This window comes from Canis lupus, chromosome 9 (assembly GCF_003254725.2).
Source record: "Canis lupus dingo isolate Sandy chromosome 9, ASM325472v2, whole genome shotgun sequence".
NCBI lineage: Eukaryota > Metazoa > Chordata > Mammalia > Carnivora > Canidae > Canis > Canis lupus.
The window spans coordinates 36009046-36034051 of record NC_064251.1 but is presented as its reverse complement, the minus strand read 5'-3'; the positions used below and the strand labels follow the sequence as shown (position 1 = coordinate 36034051).

Genomic DNA, 25006 nt, shown 5'->3' with positions numbered 1-25006 from the left:
TGTCTCTCATGAAAAAATAAATAAAATCTTTAAAAAAACAAACAAACAAACAAAAAAAAAACTAGGGATCCCTGGGTGGCAGAGAGGTTTAGCGCCTGCCTTTGTCTCAGGGCGCGATCCTGGAGACTGGGGGTATCGAGTCCCACGACGGGCTCCCGGTGCATGGAGCCTGCTTCTCCCTCTGCCTATGTCTCTGCCTCTCTCTCTCTCTCTCTCTCTGTGTGACTGTCATAAATAAATAAAAATTAAAAAAAAAAAAACTGTGACTGGCAAAACTTCATCTAGAAAAATCTTAATGTTAGAAATTAATAGCCTAAAAAAAAAGAACTCTATGGCAAAAGCCATAATCAATAAAAAGCTGACATAGCTGAAAAAACTTGATGAATGAAATGTCTTCTTCTGTAAACATTACATTAAAATAGTAAATTACAAAAAAGAAAAGACAGTAACAGAAGAAATATTAATTAACAACTAGACTTTGATAATGGCAGTCTGATTTTTTTCCTTGCTTCTTTACACTATCTGTTGTTTCTTGAATTGTTTATAATGAACAAATATCACTTTTACAAAAGGTTTTTTAAAAATACACATAAAGGAAAATAAATACTGAGTAGAGATACTATCAGAGAGAAGGGTCTCCAACTCTATTATTCACTATTTCTCCTTGCAGTTCTATTAGTTTTTACCTCATATAGTTTGATGCACTGTTGTTAGGCACATACACACTAACTACTATTACTTCTTGTTGGAGAACTGGTCTCTTTATCATTATGCAATGCCCTCCTTTATCTCTGATAACTTTCCTTTCTTTAAAGTTTCCTTTGTCTGTAACTAATACAGCTACTCCCACTTACTTTTGATTAGTTGTTAGCATGGCATATTTTCCTCTATCCATTTACTTATATTTATTTATTTTTAAATATTTCATTTATTTATTCATGAGAGACACAGACTGAGAGAGAGAGAGAGTGAGAGAGAGAGAGAGGGGCAGAGACACAGGCAGAGGGAGAAGCAGGCTCCATGCAGGGAGCCTGATGTGGGACTCGATCCCGGGACTCCAGGATCACACCCTGGGCCGAAGGCAGGCACTAAACCGCAGAGCCACCCAGGGCATCTCCCTATCCATTTACTTTTAGTCTGTGTCTTTATATTTAAATATAAGTATATTTAAATTGAGTTTCTTGTACAAAACATAGTTTTATGATCCCCTCTGTCAATCTCTTGGGTATGGCTTTAGATACACACCAACAGCACAATCCATGAGAGAAATAACTGATAAACTGGACTAGGAGAAATATTTGCAAAAGATATATCTGATAAACAACTATTATCCAAAATATACAATGAACTCTTAAAATTTAAGAAGAAAAAGGCAAACAACCCAATTAAAAAATGAGTTTTTTAAAACTGTTTTTTAAAAGATTTTATTTATTTGAGAGAGAGAGAACAAGCAGGGAGGAGGGGCAGTGGGAGAGGGAAATGCACACTCCCCACACAGAGACTGATGCAGGGCTCAATTCCAGGACTCTGAGATCACAACCTAAGAAGGCAGGCTCATAGCCAATTGAGTCACCCAGGCACCCTAACCCTTTAGACCTTATTAGACACTTCACCAGAGAAAATATTCAGATGGAAAACAAGCATATGAAGAGATGTTTGACATCATAAATCAGGAAAATGCAAATTAAAATGAGATACCACTATATACATAATTAGAATGGCCATATCCAGAACTCTGACAACACTGGATGCTGACAAGAACATGGAGCAACAAGTATTCTTATTTATTGCTGGTGAAATATGAAATGGATAGCCATAATAGAAGACAATTTGGCAATTTCTTACAAAACTAAATATACTTTTACCATAAGACCTAGCAGTCATATTTCCTGGTATTTACCTGAAGAAGCTGAAAACACGTCCACATAAAAACCTGCACAAAGATGTTTACAGCCACTTATTCATATAAAACTTTGTAGCAACCAAGTTATCCTTCAGCAAGGGAGTGAATAAGCAAAGTGTGGTACATCCAGACAGTAGATGATTATTCAGCACTAAAAAGAAATAAGCTATCAAGCCATGAAAAAATACAGAGGAAGGCAGCCCCAGTGGTGCAGCGGTTTAGTGCCGCCTGCCGCCCAGGGTGTGATCCTGGGGACGGACCCAGAATCGAGTCCCGCATCAGGCTCCTTGCATGGAGCCTGCTTCTCCCTCTGCCTGTGTCTCAGCCTCTCTGTGTCTCTCATGAATAAATAAATAAAATCTTAAAAAAAAAAATACAGAGGAACCTTAAAAACATATTACTGGGTGCCTGGGTAGCCCAGTCGGTTAAGCATCTGCCTTCAGATCAGTTTGTGTACCTGGGGTCCTGGGATCAAGTCCCACATCGGGCTCCCTGCTCAGTGGGAAGTCTGCTTCTCCCTCTCCCTGCCCACCCCCCTCCTTCTCTCTCAAAACTAAATAAAAATCTTTAAAAATATATTACTAAGAAGCCAAAGAGATGTTACATACCATATGACTTCAATTATTTTTATATATATATATATATATATATATATATATATATATATATATATATATCACATTCTGGGAAAGGTGAAACTATGAAGACAGTAAAAAGATAAGTGGTAGCCAGGAATTTGGGGGAGGAGGTAGGAGGTGATGAATAGGTAGAGCACAAAAAACTGTTAAGGTAGTAAAAATACTCAATATGACATCATAATGATGGGATACATGTTATTATACATTTGCCAAGCCCATTGAATATACAACAGCAAGAGTGAACTGTAATATAAACTATGGACTTTGGGTGATTAGGATGTGTTGATATAGGTTCATCAATTGTAATATATGTACCATTCTGGTGAGAGATGTTTATAACAGGGTGGTATGCATGTTGCACCATCAAGACATATATGGGAAATCACTGTACTTTCTCTTAAATTTTGCTGTGATCCTTAAACCGCCCTATAAAAATAAAATCTCAATAAGAAAATTAAAATGTAAAAAATATAACTGGAGATGCCGGGGTGGCATAGTCGGTTAAGCATCTGACTCTTCGTTTCAGCTAAGGTTATAATCTCAGGGTTGTGAAATCAAGCCCCCCCCATCAGGTTCTGTGCTCAACATGAAGTCTGCTTTAAATTCTCTTTTTCTCTTCCTCTGTCCCCCGACCCTGCTTGTGCACACACTCTCGTTCTGTCTCTCCCTAAAATAGATAAATATTTAAAAATCCTAACTGATGATTGAAAAAAGTAATAAAATACTGTGTGGTTCAAGTAAAATATATAACAGAAGTAGCACAAAAGATGAGGATGGAAATGAAAGTATGGTGGTAGAAGGTTCTTAAACATTAAATGTGAAGTAAAAATTTCAAAGTACAATGATAAATTTAAGATGTAAATTATAAATCTTAGAATAACCCCAAAACAGATATAATTAAGAAACCAATGGCAGAGAAAATCCTAAAACATGTTCAATTAATCAAAAAGAAAGCAGAAAAGGAAAGGAGAATAAAAAACAGAGGAGGCAAATAGAAAACATACAACAACCACACTGATGATTACATTAAATGTAAATGTGTAAAGATTCCAATTAAAAGGCAGAGGCAGTCACAATTGGAAAAAAAAAAAAGGTAAGATTCAATTATGTATAGAAAATCCATTTTAAACATAAAAACATAGATGGTTAAAAGTAGAAGGATGAAAACACTATGCAAACACTAAGCATAAAAAGCTAGAGTGGCTATAATAATATTAAACAAAGTAGATTTCAGAACAGGCTTTCCTAATGACAGATGGGTAAACTTATCAGGAAGATATAATCTTAAATGTATATACCGCTAAAAACAAAATGTAAAAATCTAAGATTTAAAAATTGATAGAATTAAAAGCAGCAGTAAATCCACAATTATAAGGCCTTCAGCACTCTAATGTATAGACCCCCCCAAAATCAGTAAGAATACAAAGACATAAATAATATTATCAGACAAATTAACCTGACATTTATAGACTACTACACTAAGTAAGTGAGTAGTAGTCTATAAATGAATACAGTCTCGCCAAGAACTCAAAGCATTTACCAACAGATCATTAAATCTAAAAGAACTGCAATCATATAGAATATGTTCTCTAATGGGATGCCTGGGTGCCTCAGTTGGTTAAGAATCTGCCTTTGGCTCAGTTCATGATCTCATGGCCCTAAGATCAAGCCCTGCGTTAGGCTCCCTGCTAGGTGGGGGAGTCTGCTTGTCCCTCTCCCTCTACCCCTTACCCCTGCTCAGGCTCTCTCTCACTCTGCTCTCTCTCAAATAAATAAAATCTTAAAGACTGACTTGAGCCTCAGGTGCCCTAAAAATAAATATATATTTTTTTAAATTAAAAAACTTTAGGGGCACCTGGGTGCTCAGGGATTGAATGTCTGCCTTTGGCTCAGGTCATGATCCTGGGATCAAGTCCCACATCCTCTCCTTCTGCCTAGGTCTCTGCCTTTTTTTGTGTCTCTCATGAATAAATAAAATCTTTTAAAGATAAAAATAAATAAAAATAAAAAATTTTAACAAGAATTAAATATGCATGTGAGACTCTTTCCAAAAGTAAGATGCAAGGTCTGGAAGGCTTCTCTAGTAAAGTCTATCAAAAATTTAAGGAAGAAATAACACCAATACTTCTCAATTCATCTTATAAGTCTAGCATTACCCTGATATCAAAACCAAAGACATTATAAAAAATAAAACCAAGGACCAAGATCATATCTGCATGCAAAAAAAAGCCTTAGCAAATTCAGCAAATCAAACCTAGCAACATATAAAAAGGGTCTTATTCCATGACCAAGTGGGTTTTACTCCAAGAATGTGAGTTTGGGTCCACAACCAGAACCCAATTATTATAATTCACCATATTAACAGGATATAGGAGGAAAATCCTATGATCCTACCAATGGATACAATAAAATTTAAAAGAGAAAATTCAACATCCAATCCTTATAAAAACTTCCAGAACCCAGGAATAGAGAAAAGCTTTCTTAACCTGAAAAAAATATATATACAAAACATCAATTAAAAAGTCATATTTAATGATGAAAGAGTGCATGAATGCTTTCCCCCCAAGATGTGAACAAGGCAAGAATATCCTCCCACAACTCCAATTCAACCTTGTACTGTATATCCTCACCCAACACGGCAAGAAAATATATTAAAAGCCAAACATTAAAAAAGAAGTAAAATGTTTACTAGAGAATGTAAACATACAATTCTATGTACTTAGGAAGTCCCAAAAAACTCTAACATCAACTAGAACCAAAAAGTCATTTAGCAAAGTTATAGGTTACATGGTAAATACACAAAAATGAACTCTATTTCTATAATAAAAACACATAACTGGAAAAGAAAATTCAAAGTGGAATCATACATTTGTTCTTTTTGTCTGGCTTATTTCTCTTAGCCTGATCTCTTCAAGGTTCATCGATGTGGTAACACAAGTCAGAATTTCCTTCCTTTTTAAGGCTAAATATGCCATAATATGCATATACTACATTTGTTTATCTATTCATCTTTCATAAGACATTTAGATTGTTTCTACTATTTGGCTATTATGAATAATACTGATTTGAGTATTGGTGTACAAGTATGTGTCTCTGTATCTGCTTTCAATTCTTTTGGATATATACCAAGAAATGAAACTATTGGAACATATGGTAATTCTATTTTTAACTTTTTGAAGAACTAGGAACAAGGTTTTTCAGTTAAAAATATGAAAAGGGAGAAATTTAGAATGAACCCTCCCTCCGTCCCTCTGGTGTTGAACTGGAATTGGATGTATTGATAGGAATATATAATTTTCAACATACAGATAGAAAACAACATAAATATAAATACATATGAGTGTGTATTTGCACACACTCACATAATTCCTAGCTGTCTGCTGAAGGGCCTGGAACAGCAATCCCAAGAGCAATGAGCAAAACTAACACCCAACTTGGCTTCTAAATATTATTTGCCAAGAGCAACCAGAGGTCCTTGGAAAAATGGCTGAATCCAGGACTGGGCAGAGAAAAGATAATACAAGCCTGGAACATCTTGTGCTAGAAAGTAAGGAAATGCTCCATGAATAATGGATACATGTCAGAAATACACAAGCAACTTAAACTCCCACCTGAACATCTAAAGAAATCATATGATGGATTATCACCCACTGAATAAAATGGGAAATCATGAATCCATAAAGATATAAAAAGAATAAATTGAATATTTACTAAGGAATGCTATTAAGTTTCAAAGTTCCTCCCTACAAAGTCCTCTGTAATTATAAAAGAAAAAAGTTTTAGGTATGCCCAGCAATCATCATATTAATCAAATTATCAAAGTAATCACTAATGAAACGAAATCAAACTATTTGCCACCTCAGAGAATGCAATGGTAGAATGGGAATGGCAGAATGGTAGAATGATAGAATGGGAAGCACTGCTTCTATGACATTCTTGCTAAAGATATATAACCTTAATCTAATTATGTTAAAACCCAAAATTGAGAGATACTCAAAAAGGCTGTAATCTTCTGAAGTATCAAGGTCATTAAAGTCAAGGAAAGACTAAGGAATTGTTCCAGACTGAAGATCAGCAAAATGACAACTAAAAGCATCGCATGATTCTGAATTTGATTCTTCTGCGATAAAAGCTTTATTGAGAAAACTGACAAATCTAACCTGGTTCTGAGTACTAGATAATAGAAATGAATCAGTTTTAATTTCCTGATTTTTATGGTTTTATTATAGTTCTATAGAAGAATGTGTTTGCTTATAGAAAATAGAGACATAAGTATTCCAGGGTGATGGAGTATCAGGTCATCAACTCATTCTCAAATAGTTCTGGGGGAAAAAAGATGTATTTGTATTATACTTCCAATTTTTGTAGAATACTATAGCTATGTCAAATCTTAAAAAGCTAAAATAAACAAATAAATAAATCTACTGGCCAAAAAATATGTCAATTAACAAAGCAGTGTTCTAAAGTAGTTCTCTTTCTATACCCACTATACATGAGTGAAAATTTTCTGTATGGGCAATTGTAGGTTCTATTGTCACTAAATACACATGTTGGCTGGATTGGTATAGATATTTCATCAAATATTTCTACAAATCAAGAAAAATAACTGCCAATCTTTCTAAAACATTCATCAAACTCACTCAACATGATAAAAATATTTGAAAAATTTGAGATTTTTCCTTTGTATTTCCATTACAGAGGTCACTATTATGTTTTCTATAAACATTAAAAAAAATCATAATTATTGGAGCTGAAGGAAACTCATTCAAGTAATTACCAATTCATTCTATTATCCTGTCCTTAAGTTAAATTTGCAAATAAAGCAAGAGATTCACACTAACTTCTGGCTTCACCTAGCAATGAAATACCATAGGACAAGGGTTAATAAATTATCTTTAAAGGGTAAGAGTAAATAGCTTAGGTTTTTTTAAGCCCTATTATCTCAGTCCAACTAACCAACTCTAATGCTGTAGCAAAAAAGCAGCCACAGGCAATATGTAAATTAATGTAAACTATGTTCCCTAAAATTTATAAAGTATATAAAATATATAAAAACAAGCAGCAAGCCATATTCAGTGCATGAGTTACAGTTTACCAACTTCTGGCATAGAAAAAGGCTGCATCAAAAAAGTATGTATCAGGGGGATCCCTGGGTGGCTTGGCGGTTTAGTGCCTGCCTTCTGCCCAGGACGATCCCTGGAGTCCCAGGATTGAGTCCCGCATCGGGCTCCCTGCATGGAGCCTGCTTCTCCCTCTGCCTGTGTCTCTGTCTCTCTCTCTGTGTGTCTTTCATGAATGAATAAGTAAAATCTTAAAAAAAATAAATGTATGTATCGGGATGCCTGACCATAACATATTAGGTGAAAAGTAAAAGCTATATACGTTATAATCTAAATTTTGTGACAAAAATTATAAATGAAGTATATGCATAATACATATATGTATATGTTATATAACAAAAATGGCCACAAATTCTTCCTATCTCTATATGTAAGCCCCTTTGAATGGTCACTTTGTAGGTCTTTCCACCAAGAAGTGAACTCTACCATCTGAATCTGGGTTTGGCCGTGTGACTTGCTTTGGTGACTAAGACATTAGCAAATGTGACACAATCAGAAGCTCAAAAGATATTTGCATATTGGGGTTTGCTTTCTTCCTGCTACTGGAGCCCTGGGGCCATTATACATTACATTATATAATATATATATATATATATATATATATATATATACACATACATACATATAACTCAGGATTAGATGAGGGATACCCATCAGTCCCAGCCAATTGCCAACCAAGCCCCTGAAACAGCTGCTTTGCTGACCTGTAGCTGACCTACAGCTGACCATAAATGCATGGATGCCCCAGCTGAGATCAGCAGAAGAAATGCCCAGCTGAGCCCAGCCTAAACTGCTGATCCCCATAATAGTAAACTAAATAAATGGTTGGTTTGTTACACAGTAATGGGTAACTGTGTGTATGGGTGTGGGTGTGAGTGGTAAGAACAGACAGCGCAAGCAAAATAACAGTGTTGATACTACGGAAACAGCTGAATTAAAGATCAATGTTTATAACTTAAGTACACATTTTGGTATTTTCCAAATTTTCACCAAGAAATAGATAATGCCTTTGTATTCAAAAAAACTCCATGTGAGGGGAGCCTAAGTGGCTCAGTCGGTTGATTTCAGCTCAAGTTTTGACCTTGGGGTCGTGGGATCAAGGCCAGCATCAGGCTCTGCTCTGCCTCTCTGCGTCTTTCATGAATAAATAAATAAAATCTTTAAAAAATAAATAAGTAAATAAATACTAAAATAAGTAAAATAATTAAAAATTATTGACTTCAGATAATAGGAATTGGAGAATGGAAGTAGGACAAAAGTTTACTTTTGTTCAAAGGTGTGTAGAACTCTTTCACTAGGACTATATACATATATACTTTGAAAATAATAAAAATTTAAAGTGATAAACAGTCTAGGAACCAATTCAAAAATATATAGGAATTTAGTGTATGATAATGGCAAAATTCAAATCAAGAAAAATTATTCTTTAATTGACACTGGGGCAACTGATTATCTACTTGGAAAAGCATACAATTAAGAGCCTGAACTCATACACAAACTAAAATGAATCCTATAAATAAAAGGCTTAAATATTTTAAAGATTTTATTTATTTATTCATGAGAGACACAGAGAGAGAGGCAGAGACACACAGGCAGAGGGAGAAGCAGGCTCCGTGCAAGGAGCCCGATGTGGGACTCGATCCCAGGACTCCAGGATCATGCCCTCGGCCAAAGGCAGGAGCTAAACCACTGAGCCACCCAGGCATCCCAAGGTTTAAATATTTTTTAAAAATATATTTAACTATATGGAACAATGAAAAATATCGATTGTAAATTTATACAAAAGGATCCAGAAAGATTCTCATGGAAGTGTTCATCTTGTTTACTTCTGGGAAGCAGAAAGGGGGGTGGGAATAATGTTCTAAGGGAGAATATTTTAATTTTTACTTTGTACTGGTTTATAACACTATTAAAGATTTTTCAAACACTGTATATTACTCATAATTTTTAAGTTTTAGTTTAAAACTCTTTAGTAAATAAAATACACAAAACATGCAAGATAACTTAACCTTTCCCCAACTATGGATTGTTTAAAAGTAGATATTAAAAAAATAAGGGCAGCCCCAGTGGCTCAGCAGTTAAGCGCCGCCTTCAGCCCAGGGCATGATCCTGGAGACCTGGGATCAAGTCCCATGTCAGGCTCCCTGCATGGAGCCTGCTTCTCCCTCCGCCTGTGTCTCTGCCTCTCTCTCTCTCTGTGTCTCTCATGAATAAGTAAATAAATTTTATAATAAATAAATAAATAAATATTAAAAAATTAAAAAATAAGTAAAATAAAAAAAATAAAACAAAAGTAGTTATTTAATGCCAGACATACTGAATAATAAAGTCTATTTTCTCTTGCACAATGATTTGTTTTTTTTCCTCATCAGGCAACAAGAAAAAAAAAAATTTCCCAGCCACTCCTTTTCTCTCCTTTCTCCACATTTATAATCCATGAATCTATATGCACTCAATTTTAGAGCAAGGCTCAAATAATGGTTCCACCATTTACTTGTAGTATGATCATAGTCAAATAACCTAGTATCATTGGACTTCAATTTTCTTATCTGTAAAATGAATCTAATGTCCATTTGGTTTTCTTCACAGTGGTGAAGTGCTGATTTAAGGATTAAGTAAGAGAACATACAAATTGCCTAGCACAAGTAATATTCCCAAAAGCTATCATCATATCATTTGTTTTAAAGATTTTATTTATTTATTCATGAGAGACACAGAAAGAGAGAGAGAGAGAGAGAGAGGCAGAGACACAGGCAGAAGCAGGCTTCATGCAGGGAGCCCGACATAGGACTCAATTCCAGGACTCCAGGATCATGCCCTGGGCTGAAGGCAGGTGCTAAACCGCTGAGCCACCAGGGCTGCCCCTCATATCATCATTATTAACCCTTCAAGAAATATAGGTTATTGTTTTTAAGTGTCTGGCACATAATAGGCTTCAAAAATTTTGCTGCCTTGGAAAAATTATACTTCGATTAGTTGGTCATATTATTTAACAACTTATTCCTGAAACAGCTAAACAAATCAAAAGATGCTTTTAATCTTTTGTTTATATTAAGCACCAATTTACCTCTTACCTCCTACAGTTTGTTTTATTTCTGTTTACCACTACATAAAAAGCTACTATCAAAATATACTGCAAAAGGAAAAAAAATTTTAAAACCTGATTTAAGTCTCTTCTATTTAACAGTACTATTACACCTCTTTTAGTATATGAATCTGAGTAAAAGTTGTAAACTACAATAGTAAATCGTGCATTTCCTCAACTTTGGCCATTTTTTCATTTATTAAGCAAATATGTCAGTACCTACTAGGTGCAGGTCCTGAGCCAGATTCTGGTTATTAAAAAAGTGACAAGAGAGACAAAACACTTGTCCTGGTGGACAGCCTGACAAAGAGGCAAACAAAACAGTTAAACCTACAAATAACTATATGATTATAAATTTTGGTAAGCATTGTAAAGAAAAGAACAGGGTGTTGAAAGACTAAAGACAAAGTAATCTTAATTATCTATATGGTTCTGAATACAACATGTCCTGTAACAACAGTACAAAAAACTTTCATCCAAGTTCATTTGAAAGAGTTTATTCACAGGCAGAATGGTAAGGTGATTGAGAGAATCAATTCTAGAGCCAGACTGCCTGGGTTTTAAACTAGCCTCAGCTTTTTGACATGAACAAGCTACTTAATTCTCATGCCTTAATTTCCACATGTCATTGGGGAAAATAATAATACCTTTCTCAAAGGGCTAACATCAGGATTGAGTTAAATTTCATTTTATTTTGAAAATTGTCAAATCCAAAGAAAAGTTAAAAGAACTTGCAATATATATTAACTCATAAAAACATGTATTTACCAGGTGAATGAATGTTTCTAGAATGTTTGGAAAAGTTTCTGGCACATAAAGCATCATATCACTATATAAGCAGTAATATTAAATAAGAGTAAATTAAACTATGAGAAAATGGGGGCACCTTGGTGGCTCAGTGGCTCAGGGAATGATCCCAGGGTTCTGGAATTGAGTTCTGCATCAGGCTCCCCACAGGGAGACTGCTTCTCCCTCTGCCTATGTCTCTGCCTCTCTTTCTCTGTCTCTCATGAATAAAGGCTCTTTAAAAAATAAAAATAAAAAAATAAACTATGAGAAAATGACTTGTAAAATAACGTGAGAGAAAACTGGTAATTTTCTCTTGAGATCGTAGAGAACACCTTAAATATTGAAGGGAGGGAGAGGAAGAAAGGAGAAGAGAGAGAGGGAAAGAGACAGAAAAGAAAGAAAAGACGGGCATGTAAGAGGAAGAAAAAGGAGAGAAACCCCAAGGTTCGCCCAACATCAACACTTTATCAAAGGTCAACAGCGCACTCTACTGGACCCACATCTCTTTTACACACCAGGCAAAAGTGATGAATGCTACTGCTGTACTAAATCAAAAAATATAACTACTTTTATAAAAATATATAGTCAATGTTAACATTTAATAAATACAATTATGTATAAGCATAAGCATGAGTCTATAAAAATACCTCACCTGTTGTGAAAATTTACTAACAATGAAGAGAATGGAAATAAATTCTAGAGAAAATGATTATGCATGTGGAAGAAAGTAAAATCAGAATGGTAACACTATTAAAAAACAATGTTTCTCTTAACTGTATTTTGACATGGAGACTAATACCTTATTAGATCTTTGATATTTGAATTATCAGTAAAAAAGAGAATCTAAAATATAAGAGAATAAGCATTGGACAATGGAAGGTAATTATGTAAGAGATGAGGTATTGACTCCATTTTCTTACTTGAAGAGACAGCAAGGATACTTGAGATAGGATGGTAAAAGACAACTATCCAATTATTCAATCGACAGGCTGAAAACTATATTATTTTAATGAGAACCAAGAAAATTATAAAGAAAAACTTAAAAGTTTAATGTTGAATTCAGAGGAAAAGAGAAATCATTACACTAATTTATCATTTCCTTTATGAAGGAAAGTTTATTTTATTTTTTTAAATATTTTATTTATTTATTCATGACAGACACACAGAGAGAGGCAGAAACACAGGCAGAGGGAGAAGCAGGCTCCATGCAGGGAGCCCGACATGGGACTCGATCCCGGGTCTCCAGGATCACACCCCGGGCTGCAGGCAGCACCAAACCACTGTGCCACCAGGGCTGCCCAATTTTTTTTTTTTAAATAATACAACTATGGATTTTAAATGTAGAAAGACTACAACATTTATAATTTTGTAGGGATAAGAAAACTAATTCATTAATTTATGAATCCACGTAACTATTATTCCAAAAATAAATTCTGTCTTCCCTATAACATCTGAACCAAAACAGAAGATGCATCCTTAGAATTTAAAAGTGTTAGAGCTAAAAGTGATATAAGATACATTAAATCTAGTCCCACCTTCTCTTTCCTGCAAGTTGAAGGAACAGATCCTAGAAAAAAATGTTACTTGCCCAAGTCTCTCAATTTACCTTATTCAAGATGTTTGGATTATCTAAACTAAAATGTGATCTACCAAATGTGAGGCATGTGATCTGGCAATAAAGGAAAGATCTAAAATATGGACTGTATTTAAAAAATTACTTTACCTAAGGTTTTGATGATAAACCAACTTCAGAAGCTGCTATATAATAAATATTAAATCTTATGAAATCACATTTTCTTTCCACTTCTTTATAAAACCATATATTCCAAAATTTATGGAAAACATTTTTGTGATTTATAATAAGCCACTCAGTAAAGATTAAGAAGTATTATACAATGGGGAAAGGAGAACTATTTGTAAAAGGAATGAAAATCAACCATCATCTTATAGTCCACTCCAATATTAACTTAATATAGATTAAAGAATTGAACATTAAGATCTGAAATCATAAAACCCCTAGGAAGTAAGCCCCTATGTCAGATCTTGCCAATGTTTTATGAGTATGACACCAAAAACAACAAACCAAAAACGAACAAGTTTGACTATATCAAACTAAAAGACTTCCTCACACTAAAGAGTATCATCAGCAAAATAAAAAACCAACCTATGGAACAAGAGAATTATTTGCAAACCCTATATCTGATAAGGGGCTAAAATCCAAAATATGTAAAGAACTCATATAACTCAATAGCAGAAAAATCAACCAATCCAATTTAAAAATGGGCAGAAGAGGGACACCTGGCTGGCCCAGTTGACAGAGCATCCAACTCTTGATCCGTGGTCATGAGTTCAAGTCCCACATTGGGCATGGAGCCTACTTACTTACTTACTTAATTAATTAAAATGGGCAGAAGATCTGAATAGACTTTTTTTTTAAAGACATACATATGACCACCAGGTATATAAAAGATCAATGTCTTTAATTCTTAGGGAAATGCAAATCAAAACTACAATGAGCTCTCACCTCACAACCTGTTGGAATGACTATTATCAAAGACAGGAAAAGAAGGAGTGTCTGGGTGGCTCAGATGGTTAAATGTCTGCCTTCAGTTCAAGTCATGATCCTTAGATCCTGTGATTGAGCCCTGCATCGGGCTCAGTGAGAATCTCCTTCTGCCTCTCCCCCGACTTGTACTCTCTCTCTTAAATAAAGAAATCTTTAAAACAACAAAACAAAACAAAACAAAACAAAAAACAAGAAATAACAAGCATTGGTGAGGATGTAGAGCAAAGGGCACCCTTGTTCACTGTTGGTGGGAATGTAAATTTGTGCAGCCACTATGGAATGGTATGGATATTACTAAAAAAATTTAAAATATAACCACCATATAGGATCCAGCAATTCTATGTCTGGGCATTGATCCAAAGAAAATAAAAACACTAACTCAAAAGGATTTATGAAGGAGCCTGAGTGACTTAGTCGGTTAAACATCTGACTCTTGATTTCACCTCAGGTCATAATCTCAGGGTCACAAGACTTAGCCCCATATTGACCTCTGTGCTGAGCATGGAGCCTGCTTAGGATTCTCTCTCTCCCTCTGCCTCTGCCCCTCCCCACTGGCTCACACATGCACATACTCTCTCTTTCTCTCTCTCTCAAAAAAAGATATATGTACCCCTATGTTCACTGCAGCATTACTTAGGGGAGATACAGAAGGACACCTGGGTGGCTCAGTCAGTCAAGCATCTGATTTCAGCTTAGGTCATGATCTGAGAGGGTCCTGGAATGGAGCTTTCTTTGCATCAGGCTCCCTGCTCAGTGGGGAGTCTGGTTGTCCCTCTGCTCCTCCCCCTACTCATACTCTCTCTAAAAAATAAAATAAAATAAATTAAAATAACAATAGCTGAGATATGGAAATAATCTAAGCATCCATTAGTGGATGAATGAATAAAGAAAATGTATATATACATAATGGAATATTATTCAGCCATAAAAAAGAATGAAATCTTGCCATTTGCAATACCATGGATAGACCGATTTCAAGGACCTTATACTAAGTGAATAAGTCTGACAAAGAAAGACAAATACAGCATGATCTTGCTTATTTGTAAAATCTAAAAAAAACAAAAACACATACACAAAAAAGCTCATAGAGAATAGACTGGTGGTTGCCAGAGGCAAGGAGTGGGGTGGGGGGAAATGCGTGAAGGAAGTGAAAGACAAAAACTTCCAGTTATAAAATAAGTCATGAAGATGTAATGTACAGCATGGTGACCATAGTTGACAAGTATTTTATATTTGAAAGTTACTAAGAAAGTAAATCTCGAAAGTTCTCATCACAAGAAAAAACATTTTCTAACTATAATAAGTGACAGATGTTAACTAGACTTACTGTGATCATTTCAAAATGTATACAAATATCAAATCATTATGTATATACTTGAAAATATCAATTATACATCTATTCAAAAGAAAAAAATGAGAGAAGAAATGTTATACCAGAAGCAAAGTAAGTTCTAATAGAAAAAAATACTTCTAAACTCAAAAATTCTTTCTTTAAATAAATTATCACTACTCAGGGATCCCTGGGTGGCGCAGCGGTTTAGCGCCTGCCTTTGGCCCAGGATGCGATCCTGGAGACCCAGGATCGAATCCCACATCAGGCTCCCGGTGCATGGAGCCTGCTTCTCCCTCTGCCTGTGTCTCTGCCTCTCTCTCTCTCTCTGTGACTATCATAAAAAAAATTAAAAAATTAAAAAATAAATTAAAAAAATTATCACTACTCATATCTCCATTATTCTTTCTTATATCCATGGAAAGAATCAGTCCTGGTTCTTTGAAAAACCAAGAGATTTACACTAAAAATGCTACCATCTACTTTTAAAATTAAGAGGACAGCAAACCATACAAATCTACACTAGGGTGTCTGAGTGGCTCAGTCAGGTAAGCGTTCAACTCTTGGTTTCAATTCACATCATATTGCAGGGTCATGAGATCAAATCCCACATCAGGCTCCACGCTCAGCTCAGAATCTGCTTGGGATTCTCTCTCCCCTTTTCCCCCTGCCCTTCCTCCTGCTCTCTCTCTCCCTCAAATGAATAAATAAAATCTTTTTTTAAAAAAACCCACACACAAACCTACAGGTTCTCTTAACAATTTACTAAAATTTACCAACAATTTATGAAAATATTAACTACAATTTTATATTTTGTACTGATTATATTTCTATTTTAACTGCTTATTCTAATTTTGTTAGGAAAAAAAATAACATTGAAAATACAGATCCCTTTACCTAAGTATTTGTGAGTTTTTCCCTAACCATTCAGCCAGTACCTAAAATTACTTTATATATTCATGTTTTTGACTACAAACTATAAAAAAAAGAACAAGTATTAGAGCTCAACCATATGGTCTTTCTGTCATTGCAAAAGTACTTTGGTGATGATAAATATACTTTATATATGTGTTGAATCAGTATGGCATATATCACTTATAACTTCTTAGAAACAAAAGTTCTAACACTAGTGAAATGTTATCATTTGAGTTATTAGATTTAATTGAGAAATTTAGTTTGTTTAACAATCTTCAAACTTATGAGAAATCATCAGAAACCTTTAGTCTCATAAACAATAAATCACGCATGTACGACAAATATTCCATTTCTCAGCAATATAGTTATGCCACATATAGCCAAGGAAACAAAACTTATAAATTCTGGTTTAAAAAATAAAACCAATATAAAGATATGGATATATACGTATAAATACAATCATACCTTGCCAATAAGAAGACCACATTAAATGATTAATATACGTAACCAAGAGAGGAGAAATCAAAGCACTTGGCTTAAAATTGAGGTACCTAGCCAGAAACTCTGCTGACAAGTGGTCTAAACTATAAACAGGTTCAGCTATAGACATCCTTAATAAATATTAAAAGAATTTGTTACTTAATTATAAAACTAATTCCTCAAAATTATTATCAATCAATACTGTATCATGTACTTTAGTAGCATTTAAAGATAACTATATACGTAATATTAATCAATATTATATAATCTTTATTAGTAGCACACAAATATGTAACCATTTGCTGCTACTACTATCCCTATTGCTGCTACTTCTACTACCACTTACCACTTAATAAGCTCTAAAATATGCCAGGTATACTCTAACCACTTTATAAATATTAACCTGTTTAATCCTCATAATAGCACTGTGAGATAGGTACTATTACTATCTCCATTTAACAAACAGGGACATTAAAGTAGCAATAGTTTAAAAACTTCAAGGTTACACAGGTAGTAAAGAGCAGAGCTGTGATTAAAACCCAGGTAATCTGATTCAAGTTCATTCTCTTAACCAATAAAAACAAAACAAAATTTTGAAATCCACTTTCTAGGGGTGCCTGGGTGGCTTAGTCAGTTATGTGTCTGACTCTTGATTTTGGTTCAGATCATCTGAGGGTCATGAGGTCAAGCTCCAAGTTGGACTCCACATCGGGCATGGAGCCTGCTTAAGATTCTCTCCCTCCCGGACCACACCTCCCCAACCTCCACTTCTTTCCCCATCTACTAGCTTGCATGCACACACACTCTCTAAATAAATAAACAACAACAACAACAAAACGATCAAACTTTATCTGGGTTCCACTTTTTTAAAAAAAAATCCACTTCTCTTATTTTAGCTATTATCAATCATAGTTTATTCTATGCTTGATTTCTTTCTTCTTGAGGCTTCTACATTATATTTCTTTCCTTTATGTTGGTATGAGAATCTGGCTTAGATGACTTTAGGATTTGAGAGGTATTTTAGAGAGACTGTATAATAAAGTGATTAGAGCATCATACTGCTTAGGCAGGAATTAGCTCTAATATTTGCCAGCTTTGTGACCTTAAGCTTACTTACTCCTCAGAGTATCCTTATCTATAAAATGGGAATAACAATATTATATGCCTATGCTATGGTCTACTAACAAATATTTATTAGGCAACACTATATGCTATTCTAGGTACTAGAGATACATGTGAAAAAGACTGGCATTATATTCTAACAGAGCAGATAGATAATAAACAGGTAGGTAAATTGAAATACTAAGAGCTATGAAAATAAGGCACTGTTAACGAAACGAGGGAGGAAACATTGACAGGCAAACATACAGCATATATTATTATGACAATTAAATATTAAAAGCTCCTGAGACGACTTCTCTAACTATATGCCTTTTGTGAAGATAACCAACAACTTTTCCACCATTTAGCATTTGTAAGAATTTAAAGGAAGATTCTTCGGGGGCAGGGAATATAATTTTCATTCACTCAGCCTTTACTAGGTTCCTACCACAAAGCTAAGTGCTTGGATAATAAGGCGAATAAAATAGTCACAGCCTTCAAGGATGTCTCAATATACTAGAGAACCTGCTGTTTCCTTAATGGAACTTAGGGCCTTGCAGAGAAGATAGTAAGTGTTAAAAATCTGGAAGTACAAGGAACATTCAGATGAGAATCTAACTCAAAATTGAGGATGTCACAGAAAGCTTTTTGATGAATTAGGAGAAGTTGGTCAAAAAAAAAAAAAGAGGGAGGATGAGCTGAGAGGGCAAAAGAAAACAGTTAATAAAGGTCTTATAACTATATAGATAAACAGAAGACTTATAAGCCACCTAAGGATTTCTGGAATTTGTCACATAATGAGTTTTTTCATTCTCCACCTGAAAAACTAAAAGTACAGACAGAATATTTGAAGCAATAGTTTTTAAGATACAGGATATCAGGTAAGAAAGAGTGATCCTGAGCAGCCCCAGTGGCCCAGTAGTTTAGCGCTGCCTTTGGCCCAGGGCGTGATCATGGAGACCTGGGATCGAGTCCCACGTTGGGCTCCCTCCATGGGGCCTGCTTCTCCCTCTGCCTGTGTCTCTGCCTCTCTCTCTCTCTCTGTGTCTCTCATGGATGAATAAATAAAATCATTAAAAAAAAAAAAAAAGAGTGATCCTTGAGAGATAGAAAATAAATGAGATAGGCACTATGATTGCCTAAGCTTACTGTCTTGAGAGAGCTAGGCTGTGCTATGGAGAAGGGGAACCCAGATAAAGTTCAGCAAACCTGTGTTGAAGAGACATTGCTCTTCAGTCCAGGAAGTCAGGGAAGACTAAAGTTCAGGTTAACAAACTAAGGTAGAGAGAGCTACACAAAGAATGAATTCCAGAGATCTGTAAAGGGACCTCTCGAAAATTTAGCAGAGTATTAATCAGTACATGTGAGTGAGAAAACTATCCAAGATAGTGGAAAGAACCACCTGAAATGATGAGGCACTCACACAGGGCACGGAATAGTGCCTATTCCCACCAGCCAGACTGGAAAACCTAACAATTCACAGAGCATTAGATAGAAAACTCCAAAGGAGCTAGCGTCTATTGAGGTAACACAAAACTAAATTCTACTCAGGTCCCATCTAACAAATCTTAAAAGCAGACCCAAAAGGATCAAGTTGATTCCAATTAACTGCATCTCAGAACAAAACTCAAGTGTGTGTGTATATATATATATATATAAATAAAATAACATCCAACACCCAACAGGTAAAATTCACAGTATCTTAAATTTAATTTTAAAAAATGAGGCATGATTCCATTTATATAAAACTATGGAAATGAAAACTGATCTATAGTGACTGGGGAAAAAAAAATCTCAGGATGCCTAGGGATGATGGGAAGGGGAAAAAAATAGGTCCACTGGTCTATCTGGCACTTACAATGGATCTTTTCCAGGCATTATTTTATAGTATCATGTATAGGCCATTTAGAAAATATTTGGTTCCCTGATTTTACAGATCTTATTAGTGTTAGCACATTTCATTATACAATACCCAAAAGTCACATTCTATAATATTACCACCATTATTATCAGGAAAGTATAAGTATCATAAAACTGCCAAGCTCACAGTGGCATATACATTTTTTCAAAATTCTGATTTTCACTCAAATTTTATCAGGCTTACTTTGCTTATTTTCAAGAATGAGCATAGTTCATCTGTTGGTCGGTCTTTCAAGTAAAAATGATGTTCCATGAAAAAAAAATGGCTAGTTCAACTAACAATCCAAACTATCCTACAAATGTTTTTCCTCAAGACAATCATCCTATTCCTTTATGCAAAACATTTTTGAGTACCACTCACTTCTTCACACAGAATATTAAAAATCTTAAATTATTACTAATTTAATAAAATTAGTAATTTTTACCTCTTCATCAAGGATATTCTTAAGTAAAACTGGCTTTTTTAAACTGTGTATTAATGATGATAAAGAAAACTAGTATTAAAACAAGCCAGAAAAAATAAAAATAAAAAAAAAAAATAAAATAAATAAAACAAGCCAGTACCACTATCTTGATGGGCCCTGACAATTTTACCTATTGTTGTTTTGTACCATCAATGTAAATGCCAAGGCGGTTTTTAGAAAGGAACTACTCCTTGAGAAGTGCCTGCTCTAAGAACACTGAAAGAATTATAGGGAAGCAGAGTCCACAACATTAGAATGTACAGGAGGAAAAATCCTTCAGATTTCTTTCTGGTCCAATTCTTGCATTTTATAAATGAGGAAACAGGGGAACAAAGAAAATAGCATTTCCCATAGCACTTACAGGATTTCTGAATTGGCTTCTACTATTCTTTGCATTATACTATTCTTTTTTTTTAAATGAGTTTAGCAAATTCCATATTTTCTCTCTTTAAACTGAACAATGGAATAAATACATACATTTTGTGGAGAAAAGGAGTTTATCTTTTCTAATGGAGAGTTGAGTTTTGTGGTCTTTCCTGAAGCAACTTTTGCATCCACATGATGTACCTCCTTTTCAAAACAATGACGCTTTCTAATCTGTAAACACAGAACCAAAATGAAGTTTAAGGTAAACTAGAAGTCTGAGCAGGCCAGTTGTTCTTAAAGATCAAAACAGTTTTCAATATGTTTTCAGCATTAAAAAAAAAAAAAAAAGACTATTTCTAACTGGCAATAACCAAATAATTTTTAAAAATAGAAATGAGCACCTTATATTTCTCAAATCCTAACCAAAACAGCTTTAGTCATGTGTTAAAACTATAGTATTGTAAAATGATCTTCCCATAAATAGTGCTATCATATGGACATCAAGTGTAGTATTATAGCAAAGTCCAACTAAATATCTAATTGGAAAGCAAAAGTAAATAAAAATAAAACTTCATTCTAAATTGCAAAAACTCATGGGTGCCTGGGGGGCTCAGTCAGTTGAGTGTCCAATTCTTGGTTTTGGCTCAATTCATCATCTTGGGGTCATGGGATTGAGCCCTAAATGGGGCTCTACGAGTGGGGCTCAAGATTCTCTCCTTCTCCCCTTGCCCCTCACCTACCACACTTTAAGTCTTTCTCAAATAAATAAATCTTTAATAAATAAATGTGTAAATCGAAAAAACTCAGAATAACAATTTTAAATGTAAATATTCATGATTTCCTACAAGATAGAATATATTATTTGATTATTAATATTATCTTCTAAATATTTTATAATTCAAGTTGTATTTGACTATATTTCCTCTATAAATACTAAGTTTTCTTTCCAAAGTGTCTATGCTTTTTCATACTTGCCAAAAACCTATTTGCTTAAATTATGAAGAAGAAAACAAAAAAAGCATTTCTACTGATAATCCCATTCCTACCAAAAAAGAAATGAGTGAATTAAGTCAGGGAATAAATGTTGTAGGTTGAGCCCTATTACACAACATCCAACTCTACATACACATTCTGGAGAAGAAAATTTATACATATTCATACTTCATTTGTAATCAGTACTTTTCCAAAAGTAAACTAGTTCATTCTATCTCTAAAACCAAGGTTTAATTATGGAAGTTAATAAAGATTAAAGAATAAACTACATAAGAATACAAACACTTTTTGAGTATATTCAATTAGAAATATATAATCTACAAAGGATATGCTAATTAATTATGTTAGTCTCTTTATTTGTAAATCTAAGGCTATCAAAATCCCAGTCCATCTCCCTCCCTCACTGCCATGATCTCTAAGACAAAATACTGTATTCATGTATGAAAAACATATTTCACATAAAATATTTAGTAATTCAGGTCTTTCAATACATTTTAGAAATAAACATTTTATCATGTATTGATATTAAAATTCAATAAATGAGAATAAACTTTGTCATTATACGAAAACTATCAGTAACAAAAATATTCATATCAAAGATACTTTGGCCAAAAGAAAATGCCATCTTTTTAAAAACAATGGAGTTAAAAACTACAAAGTATCTATATTACCAACATACGCCTTTTAGTAAATATTTTACTGTCGAATTCCTCATATATGGAAAAGCACCATGCAGTTTCACTTTAAAGACATATTATGAATAATCTACTATAATAATAAACTCCTTTGTAATGAATAACTATATAAAATGAAGTTACAATAATTTACCATTTATGTCTATGATATGACCCAAGTAAATTGTACAAGTGTCACTGAAAACATGATTGATACTTGACTCCTGTGTGCAGTAATAATGGTATTATTTCACTGCCAATAAATTGTTTACCTGCTGTGTGGTTTCTAAGGGTCGAATTCTTTTCTTCTCTACTTGAAAATCATCATTTTCATCTCTTTTTATGGATGCCTGTTTCTTGGCAGATAGCTTTGCAGCCAGTGTGGTTTTTTCAGGAGAGTCTTATACAAGAAGTCATAAAAAATTAGCATAAATAACTTAGGCAATTTTTCCAGGAAAAGTAAGAATGATGATATTAATTAAGATTTCTCAAAATTTCGTAACATACTTTAAAACATGAAAAGCTCGACATATTTAAAAGCATTTCTTTACCACTGAGTTTACTTTAAAAAGATACAAGATTTTGAGAAATATGCTTTCAATAGGAAAGTCCAATTCTGGGTGCCTGGTTAGCTCAGCTGGTTAAGTGTCTGCCTTCAGGTCATGTCATGATACCAGGGTTCTGGAATCAAGTCCACATCAGGCTCTCTGTTCAGTGGGGAGCCTACTTCACCCTCTCCCTCTGCCTGCTGCTCCCCCTGGTCATGCGCATGTGCACGCTCTCTTGTCAAATAAAAATCTTTAAAAAATAAATAAAATTCTCATTCCAACTTAAAAACAAATAGGAAAGTCCAATTCCGATACAATAGGTTTATGCTTTTGTAAACCATTTCCGCTAATAGTTTAAAAATTATGAGTCTCACAAGAAAATGTATTTCATCTATATAAAAATCTTTCTCTACAATGTCTCAATGTCCCTGTGCACTAAGCTTCTACATTATTTTTTTTTAAGATTTTTTATTTATTTATTCATGACAGGCACAGAGAGAGAAGCAGAGACACAGGCAGAAGGAGAAGCAGGCTCCATGCAGGGAGCCTGACATGGGACTCAATCCTGGGTCTCCAGGATCACACCCCCGGCCAAAGGCGGCGCTAACTGCTAGGCCACCAGGGCTGCCCTCTATGTTCTTTAGACTTAAAAATACAATAAAACCAAGCTCCTATTATCTGCCCTTTATGGTGATTAATGACCTCTTTTTTAAAAATTTTTTTATTAATGACCTCTTAATCATCAAAAATATTAATCCAATTAATAAATGTGAACACTAAGGTTTTAAAGAAGTCAATATGCCCAATATCATAAAGCTTCTGAGAAGCAGAACATGGATATGACTGATGCCTGCTGTTGGACTCTAAAATCCATCAGCATAACCTCTAGGGATACAGTGAAATAGCACTGTCTTCTTAAAATACAATAAACATACTTCCTTTTTCCTTATTTTCTGTAACACTATTCATAACTGCTCCTACACATTGGTTTTTCATTTTCCCTAAATGTAAGTGTTCTTAAAAGTACCTTCCTTCCTCTCAGCTCTTCTCTATACATTCCCTCCATTCCCAGGGCTTGAATTCATTTAACAAGCATTTATTTTACTGAGTCCATACAATTCCAGACACTATGGATAACAATGAAAAAGAAACAGCCTCTGGCTTTAAAAGATTTATAGGCTATTAGAGAAGAAAGCCCTATAAGCAGGTCCAATAGTATTTTCAAAAACTAAGCCTGTAAAAACACAGAAGTAAATCTATGCCACACAGCATTCATTTTCAAACTTTTTCTTGGTGGACTATATTTTTTATAGATAATATTGCTTAAGAAGTGCCTGGATGGCTCAGTCGGTTAAGTGTCTGCCTTCAGTTCAGGTCATGATCCTGGGATGGAGCCCCGCATTGCATGGGCTCCCTACTGCTTCTCCCTTTCTCTCTGCCTGCCACTTCCCCTGCTTGTGTTCTGTCAAATAAATAAAATCTTAAAAACAAAAGAAATTGCTTAAAATTTCCAGAATAGAATAAAAGACTTAGAATTTCCTGACTTATTGTACCCTTGCCTTACAAGCCATGTTTTTTCCTATGACTCTTAGGAACATAGTTTATTTTTTTTTTAAGATTTATTTATTTATTTATGGGGGGGGAGGGGGGGTGGGCAGAGACACAGGAGGAGGGAGAAGCAGGCTCCATGCAGGGAGCCCGATGTGGGACTCGATCCTGGGACTCCAGGATTGCGCCCCAGGCCAAAGGCAGGCGCCAAACCGCTGAGCCACCCAGGGATCCCAGGAACATAGTTTAAACACCACTATATTCCAGGGGCATCTGGGTGACTAAGTCGGGCAACCAACTCTTGATTTTGGCTCAGGTCATGATCTCAGGTTGTGGGATCAAGACCTGTGTCCGAATACTGCGAGATGTAGGGTAGCAAGGAAAATAAACTGGTTCAACCACTTTGGAAAATGTTAGTGGTATCTATTATAGTTGAACATAAACACACACTTTGACCAGGAATCTCATTTCTAGGTGTATATATATATATATATATATATATAATAAAAAATATCCATTTGCACTAGAATGAACAAGAATATTCATAATAGCATTAATAACCAAAA

General features: G+C 34.6%; 1 protein-coding gene across 2 annotated transcripts in view; it reads right to left on the bottom strand.

The window, feature by feature from the left end:
• The window catches only part of BRIP1 (BRCA1 interacting helicase 1), a 184034-nt gene that overhangs the window by 147661 nt on the left and 11367 nt on the right, over window positions 1-25006 (bottom strand). For both annotated transcript variants that reach the window (XM_025440646.3, XM_049114156.1), the window contains exons 5-6: window positions 22617-22744; window positions 20789-20908 (exon numbers count right to left, since the gene is read on the bottom strand). In XM_025440646.3, coding sequence (XP_025296431.3) covers window positions 20789-20908; window positions 22617-22744 — 248 coding nt within the window. The remainder of the gene's footprint in view (window positions 1-20788; window positions 20909-22616; window positions 22745-25006) is intronic.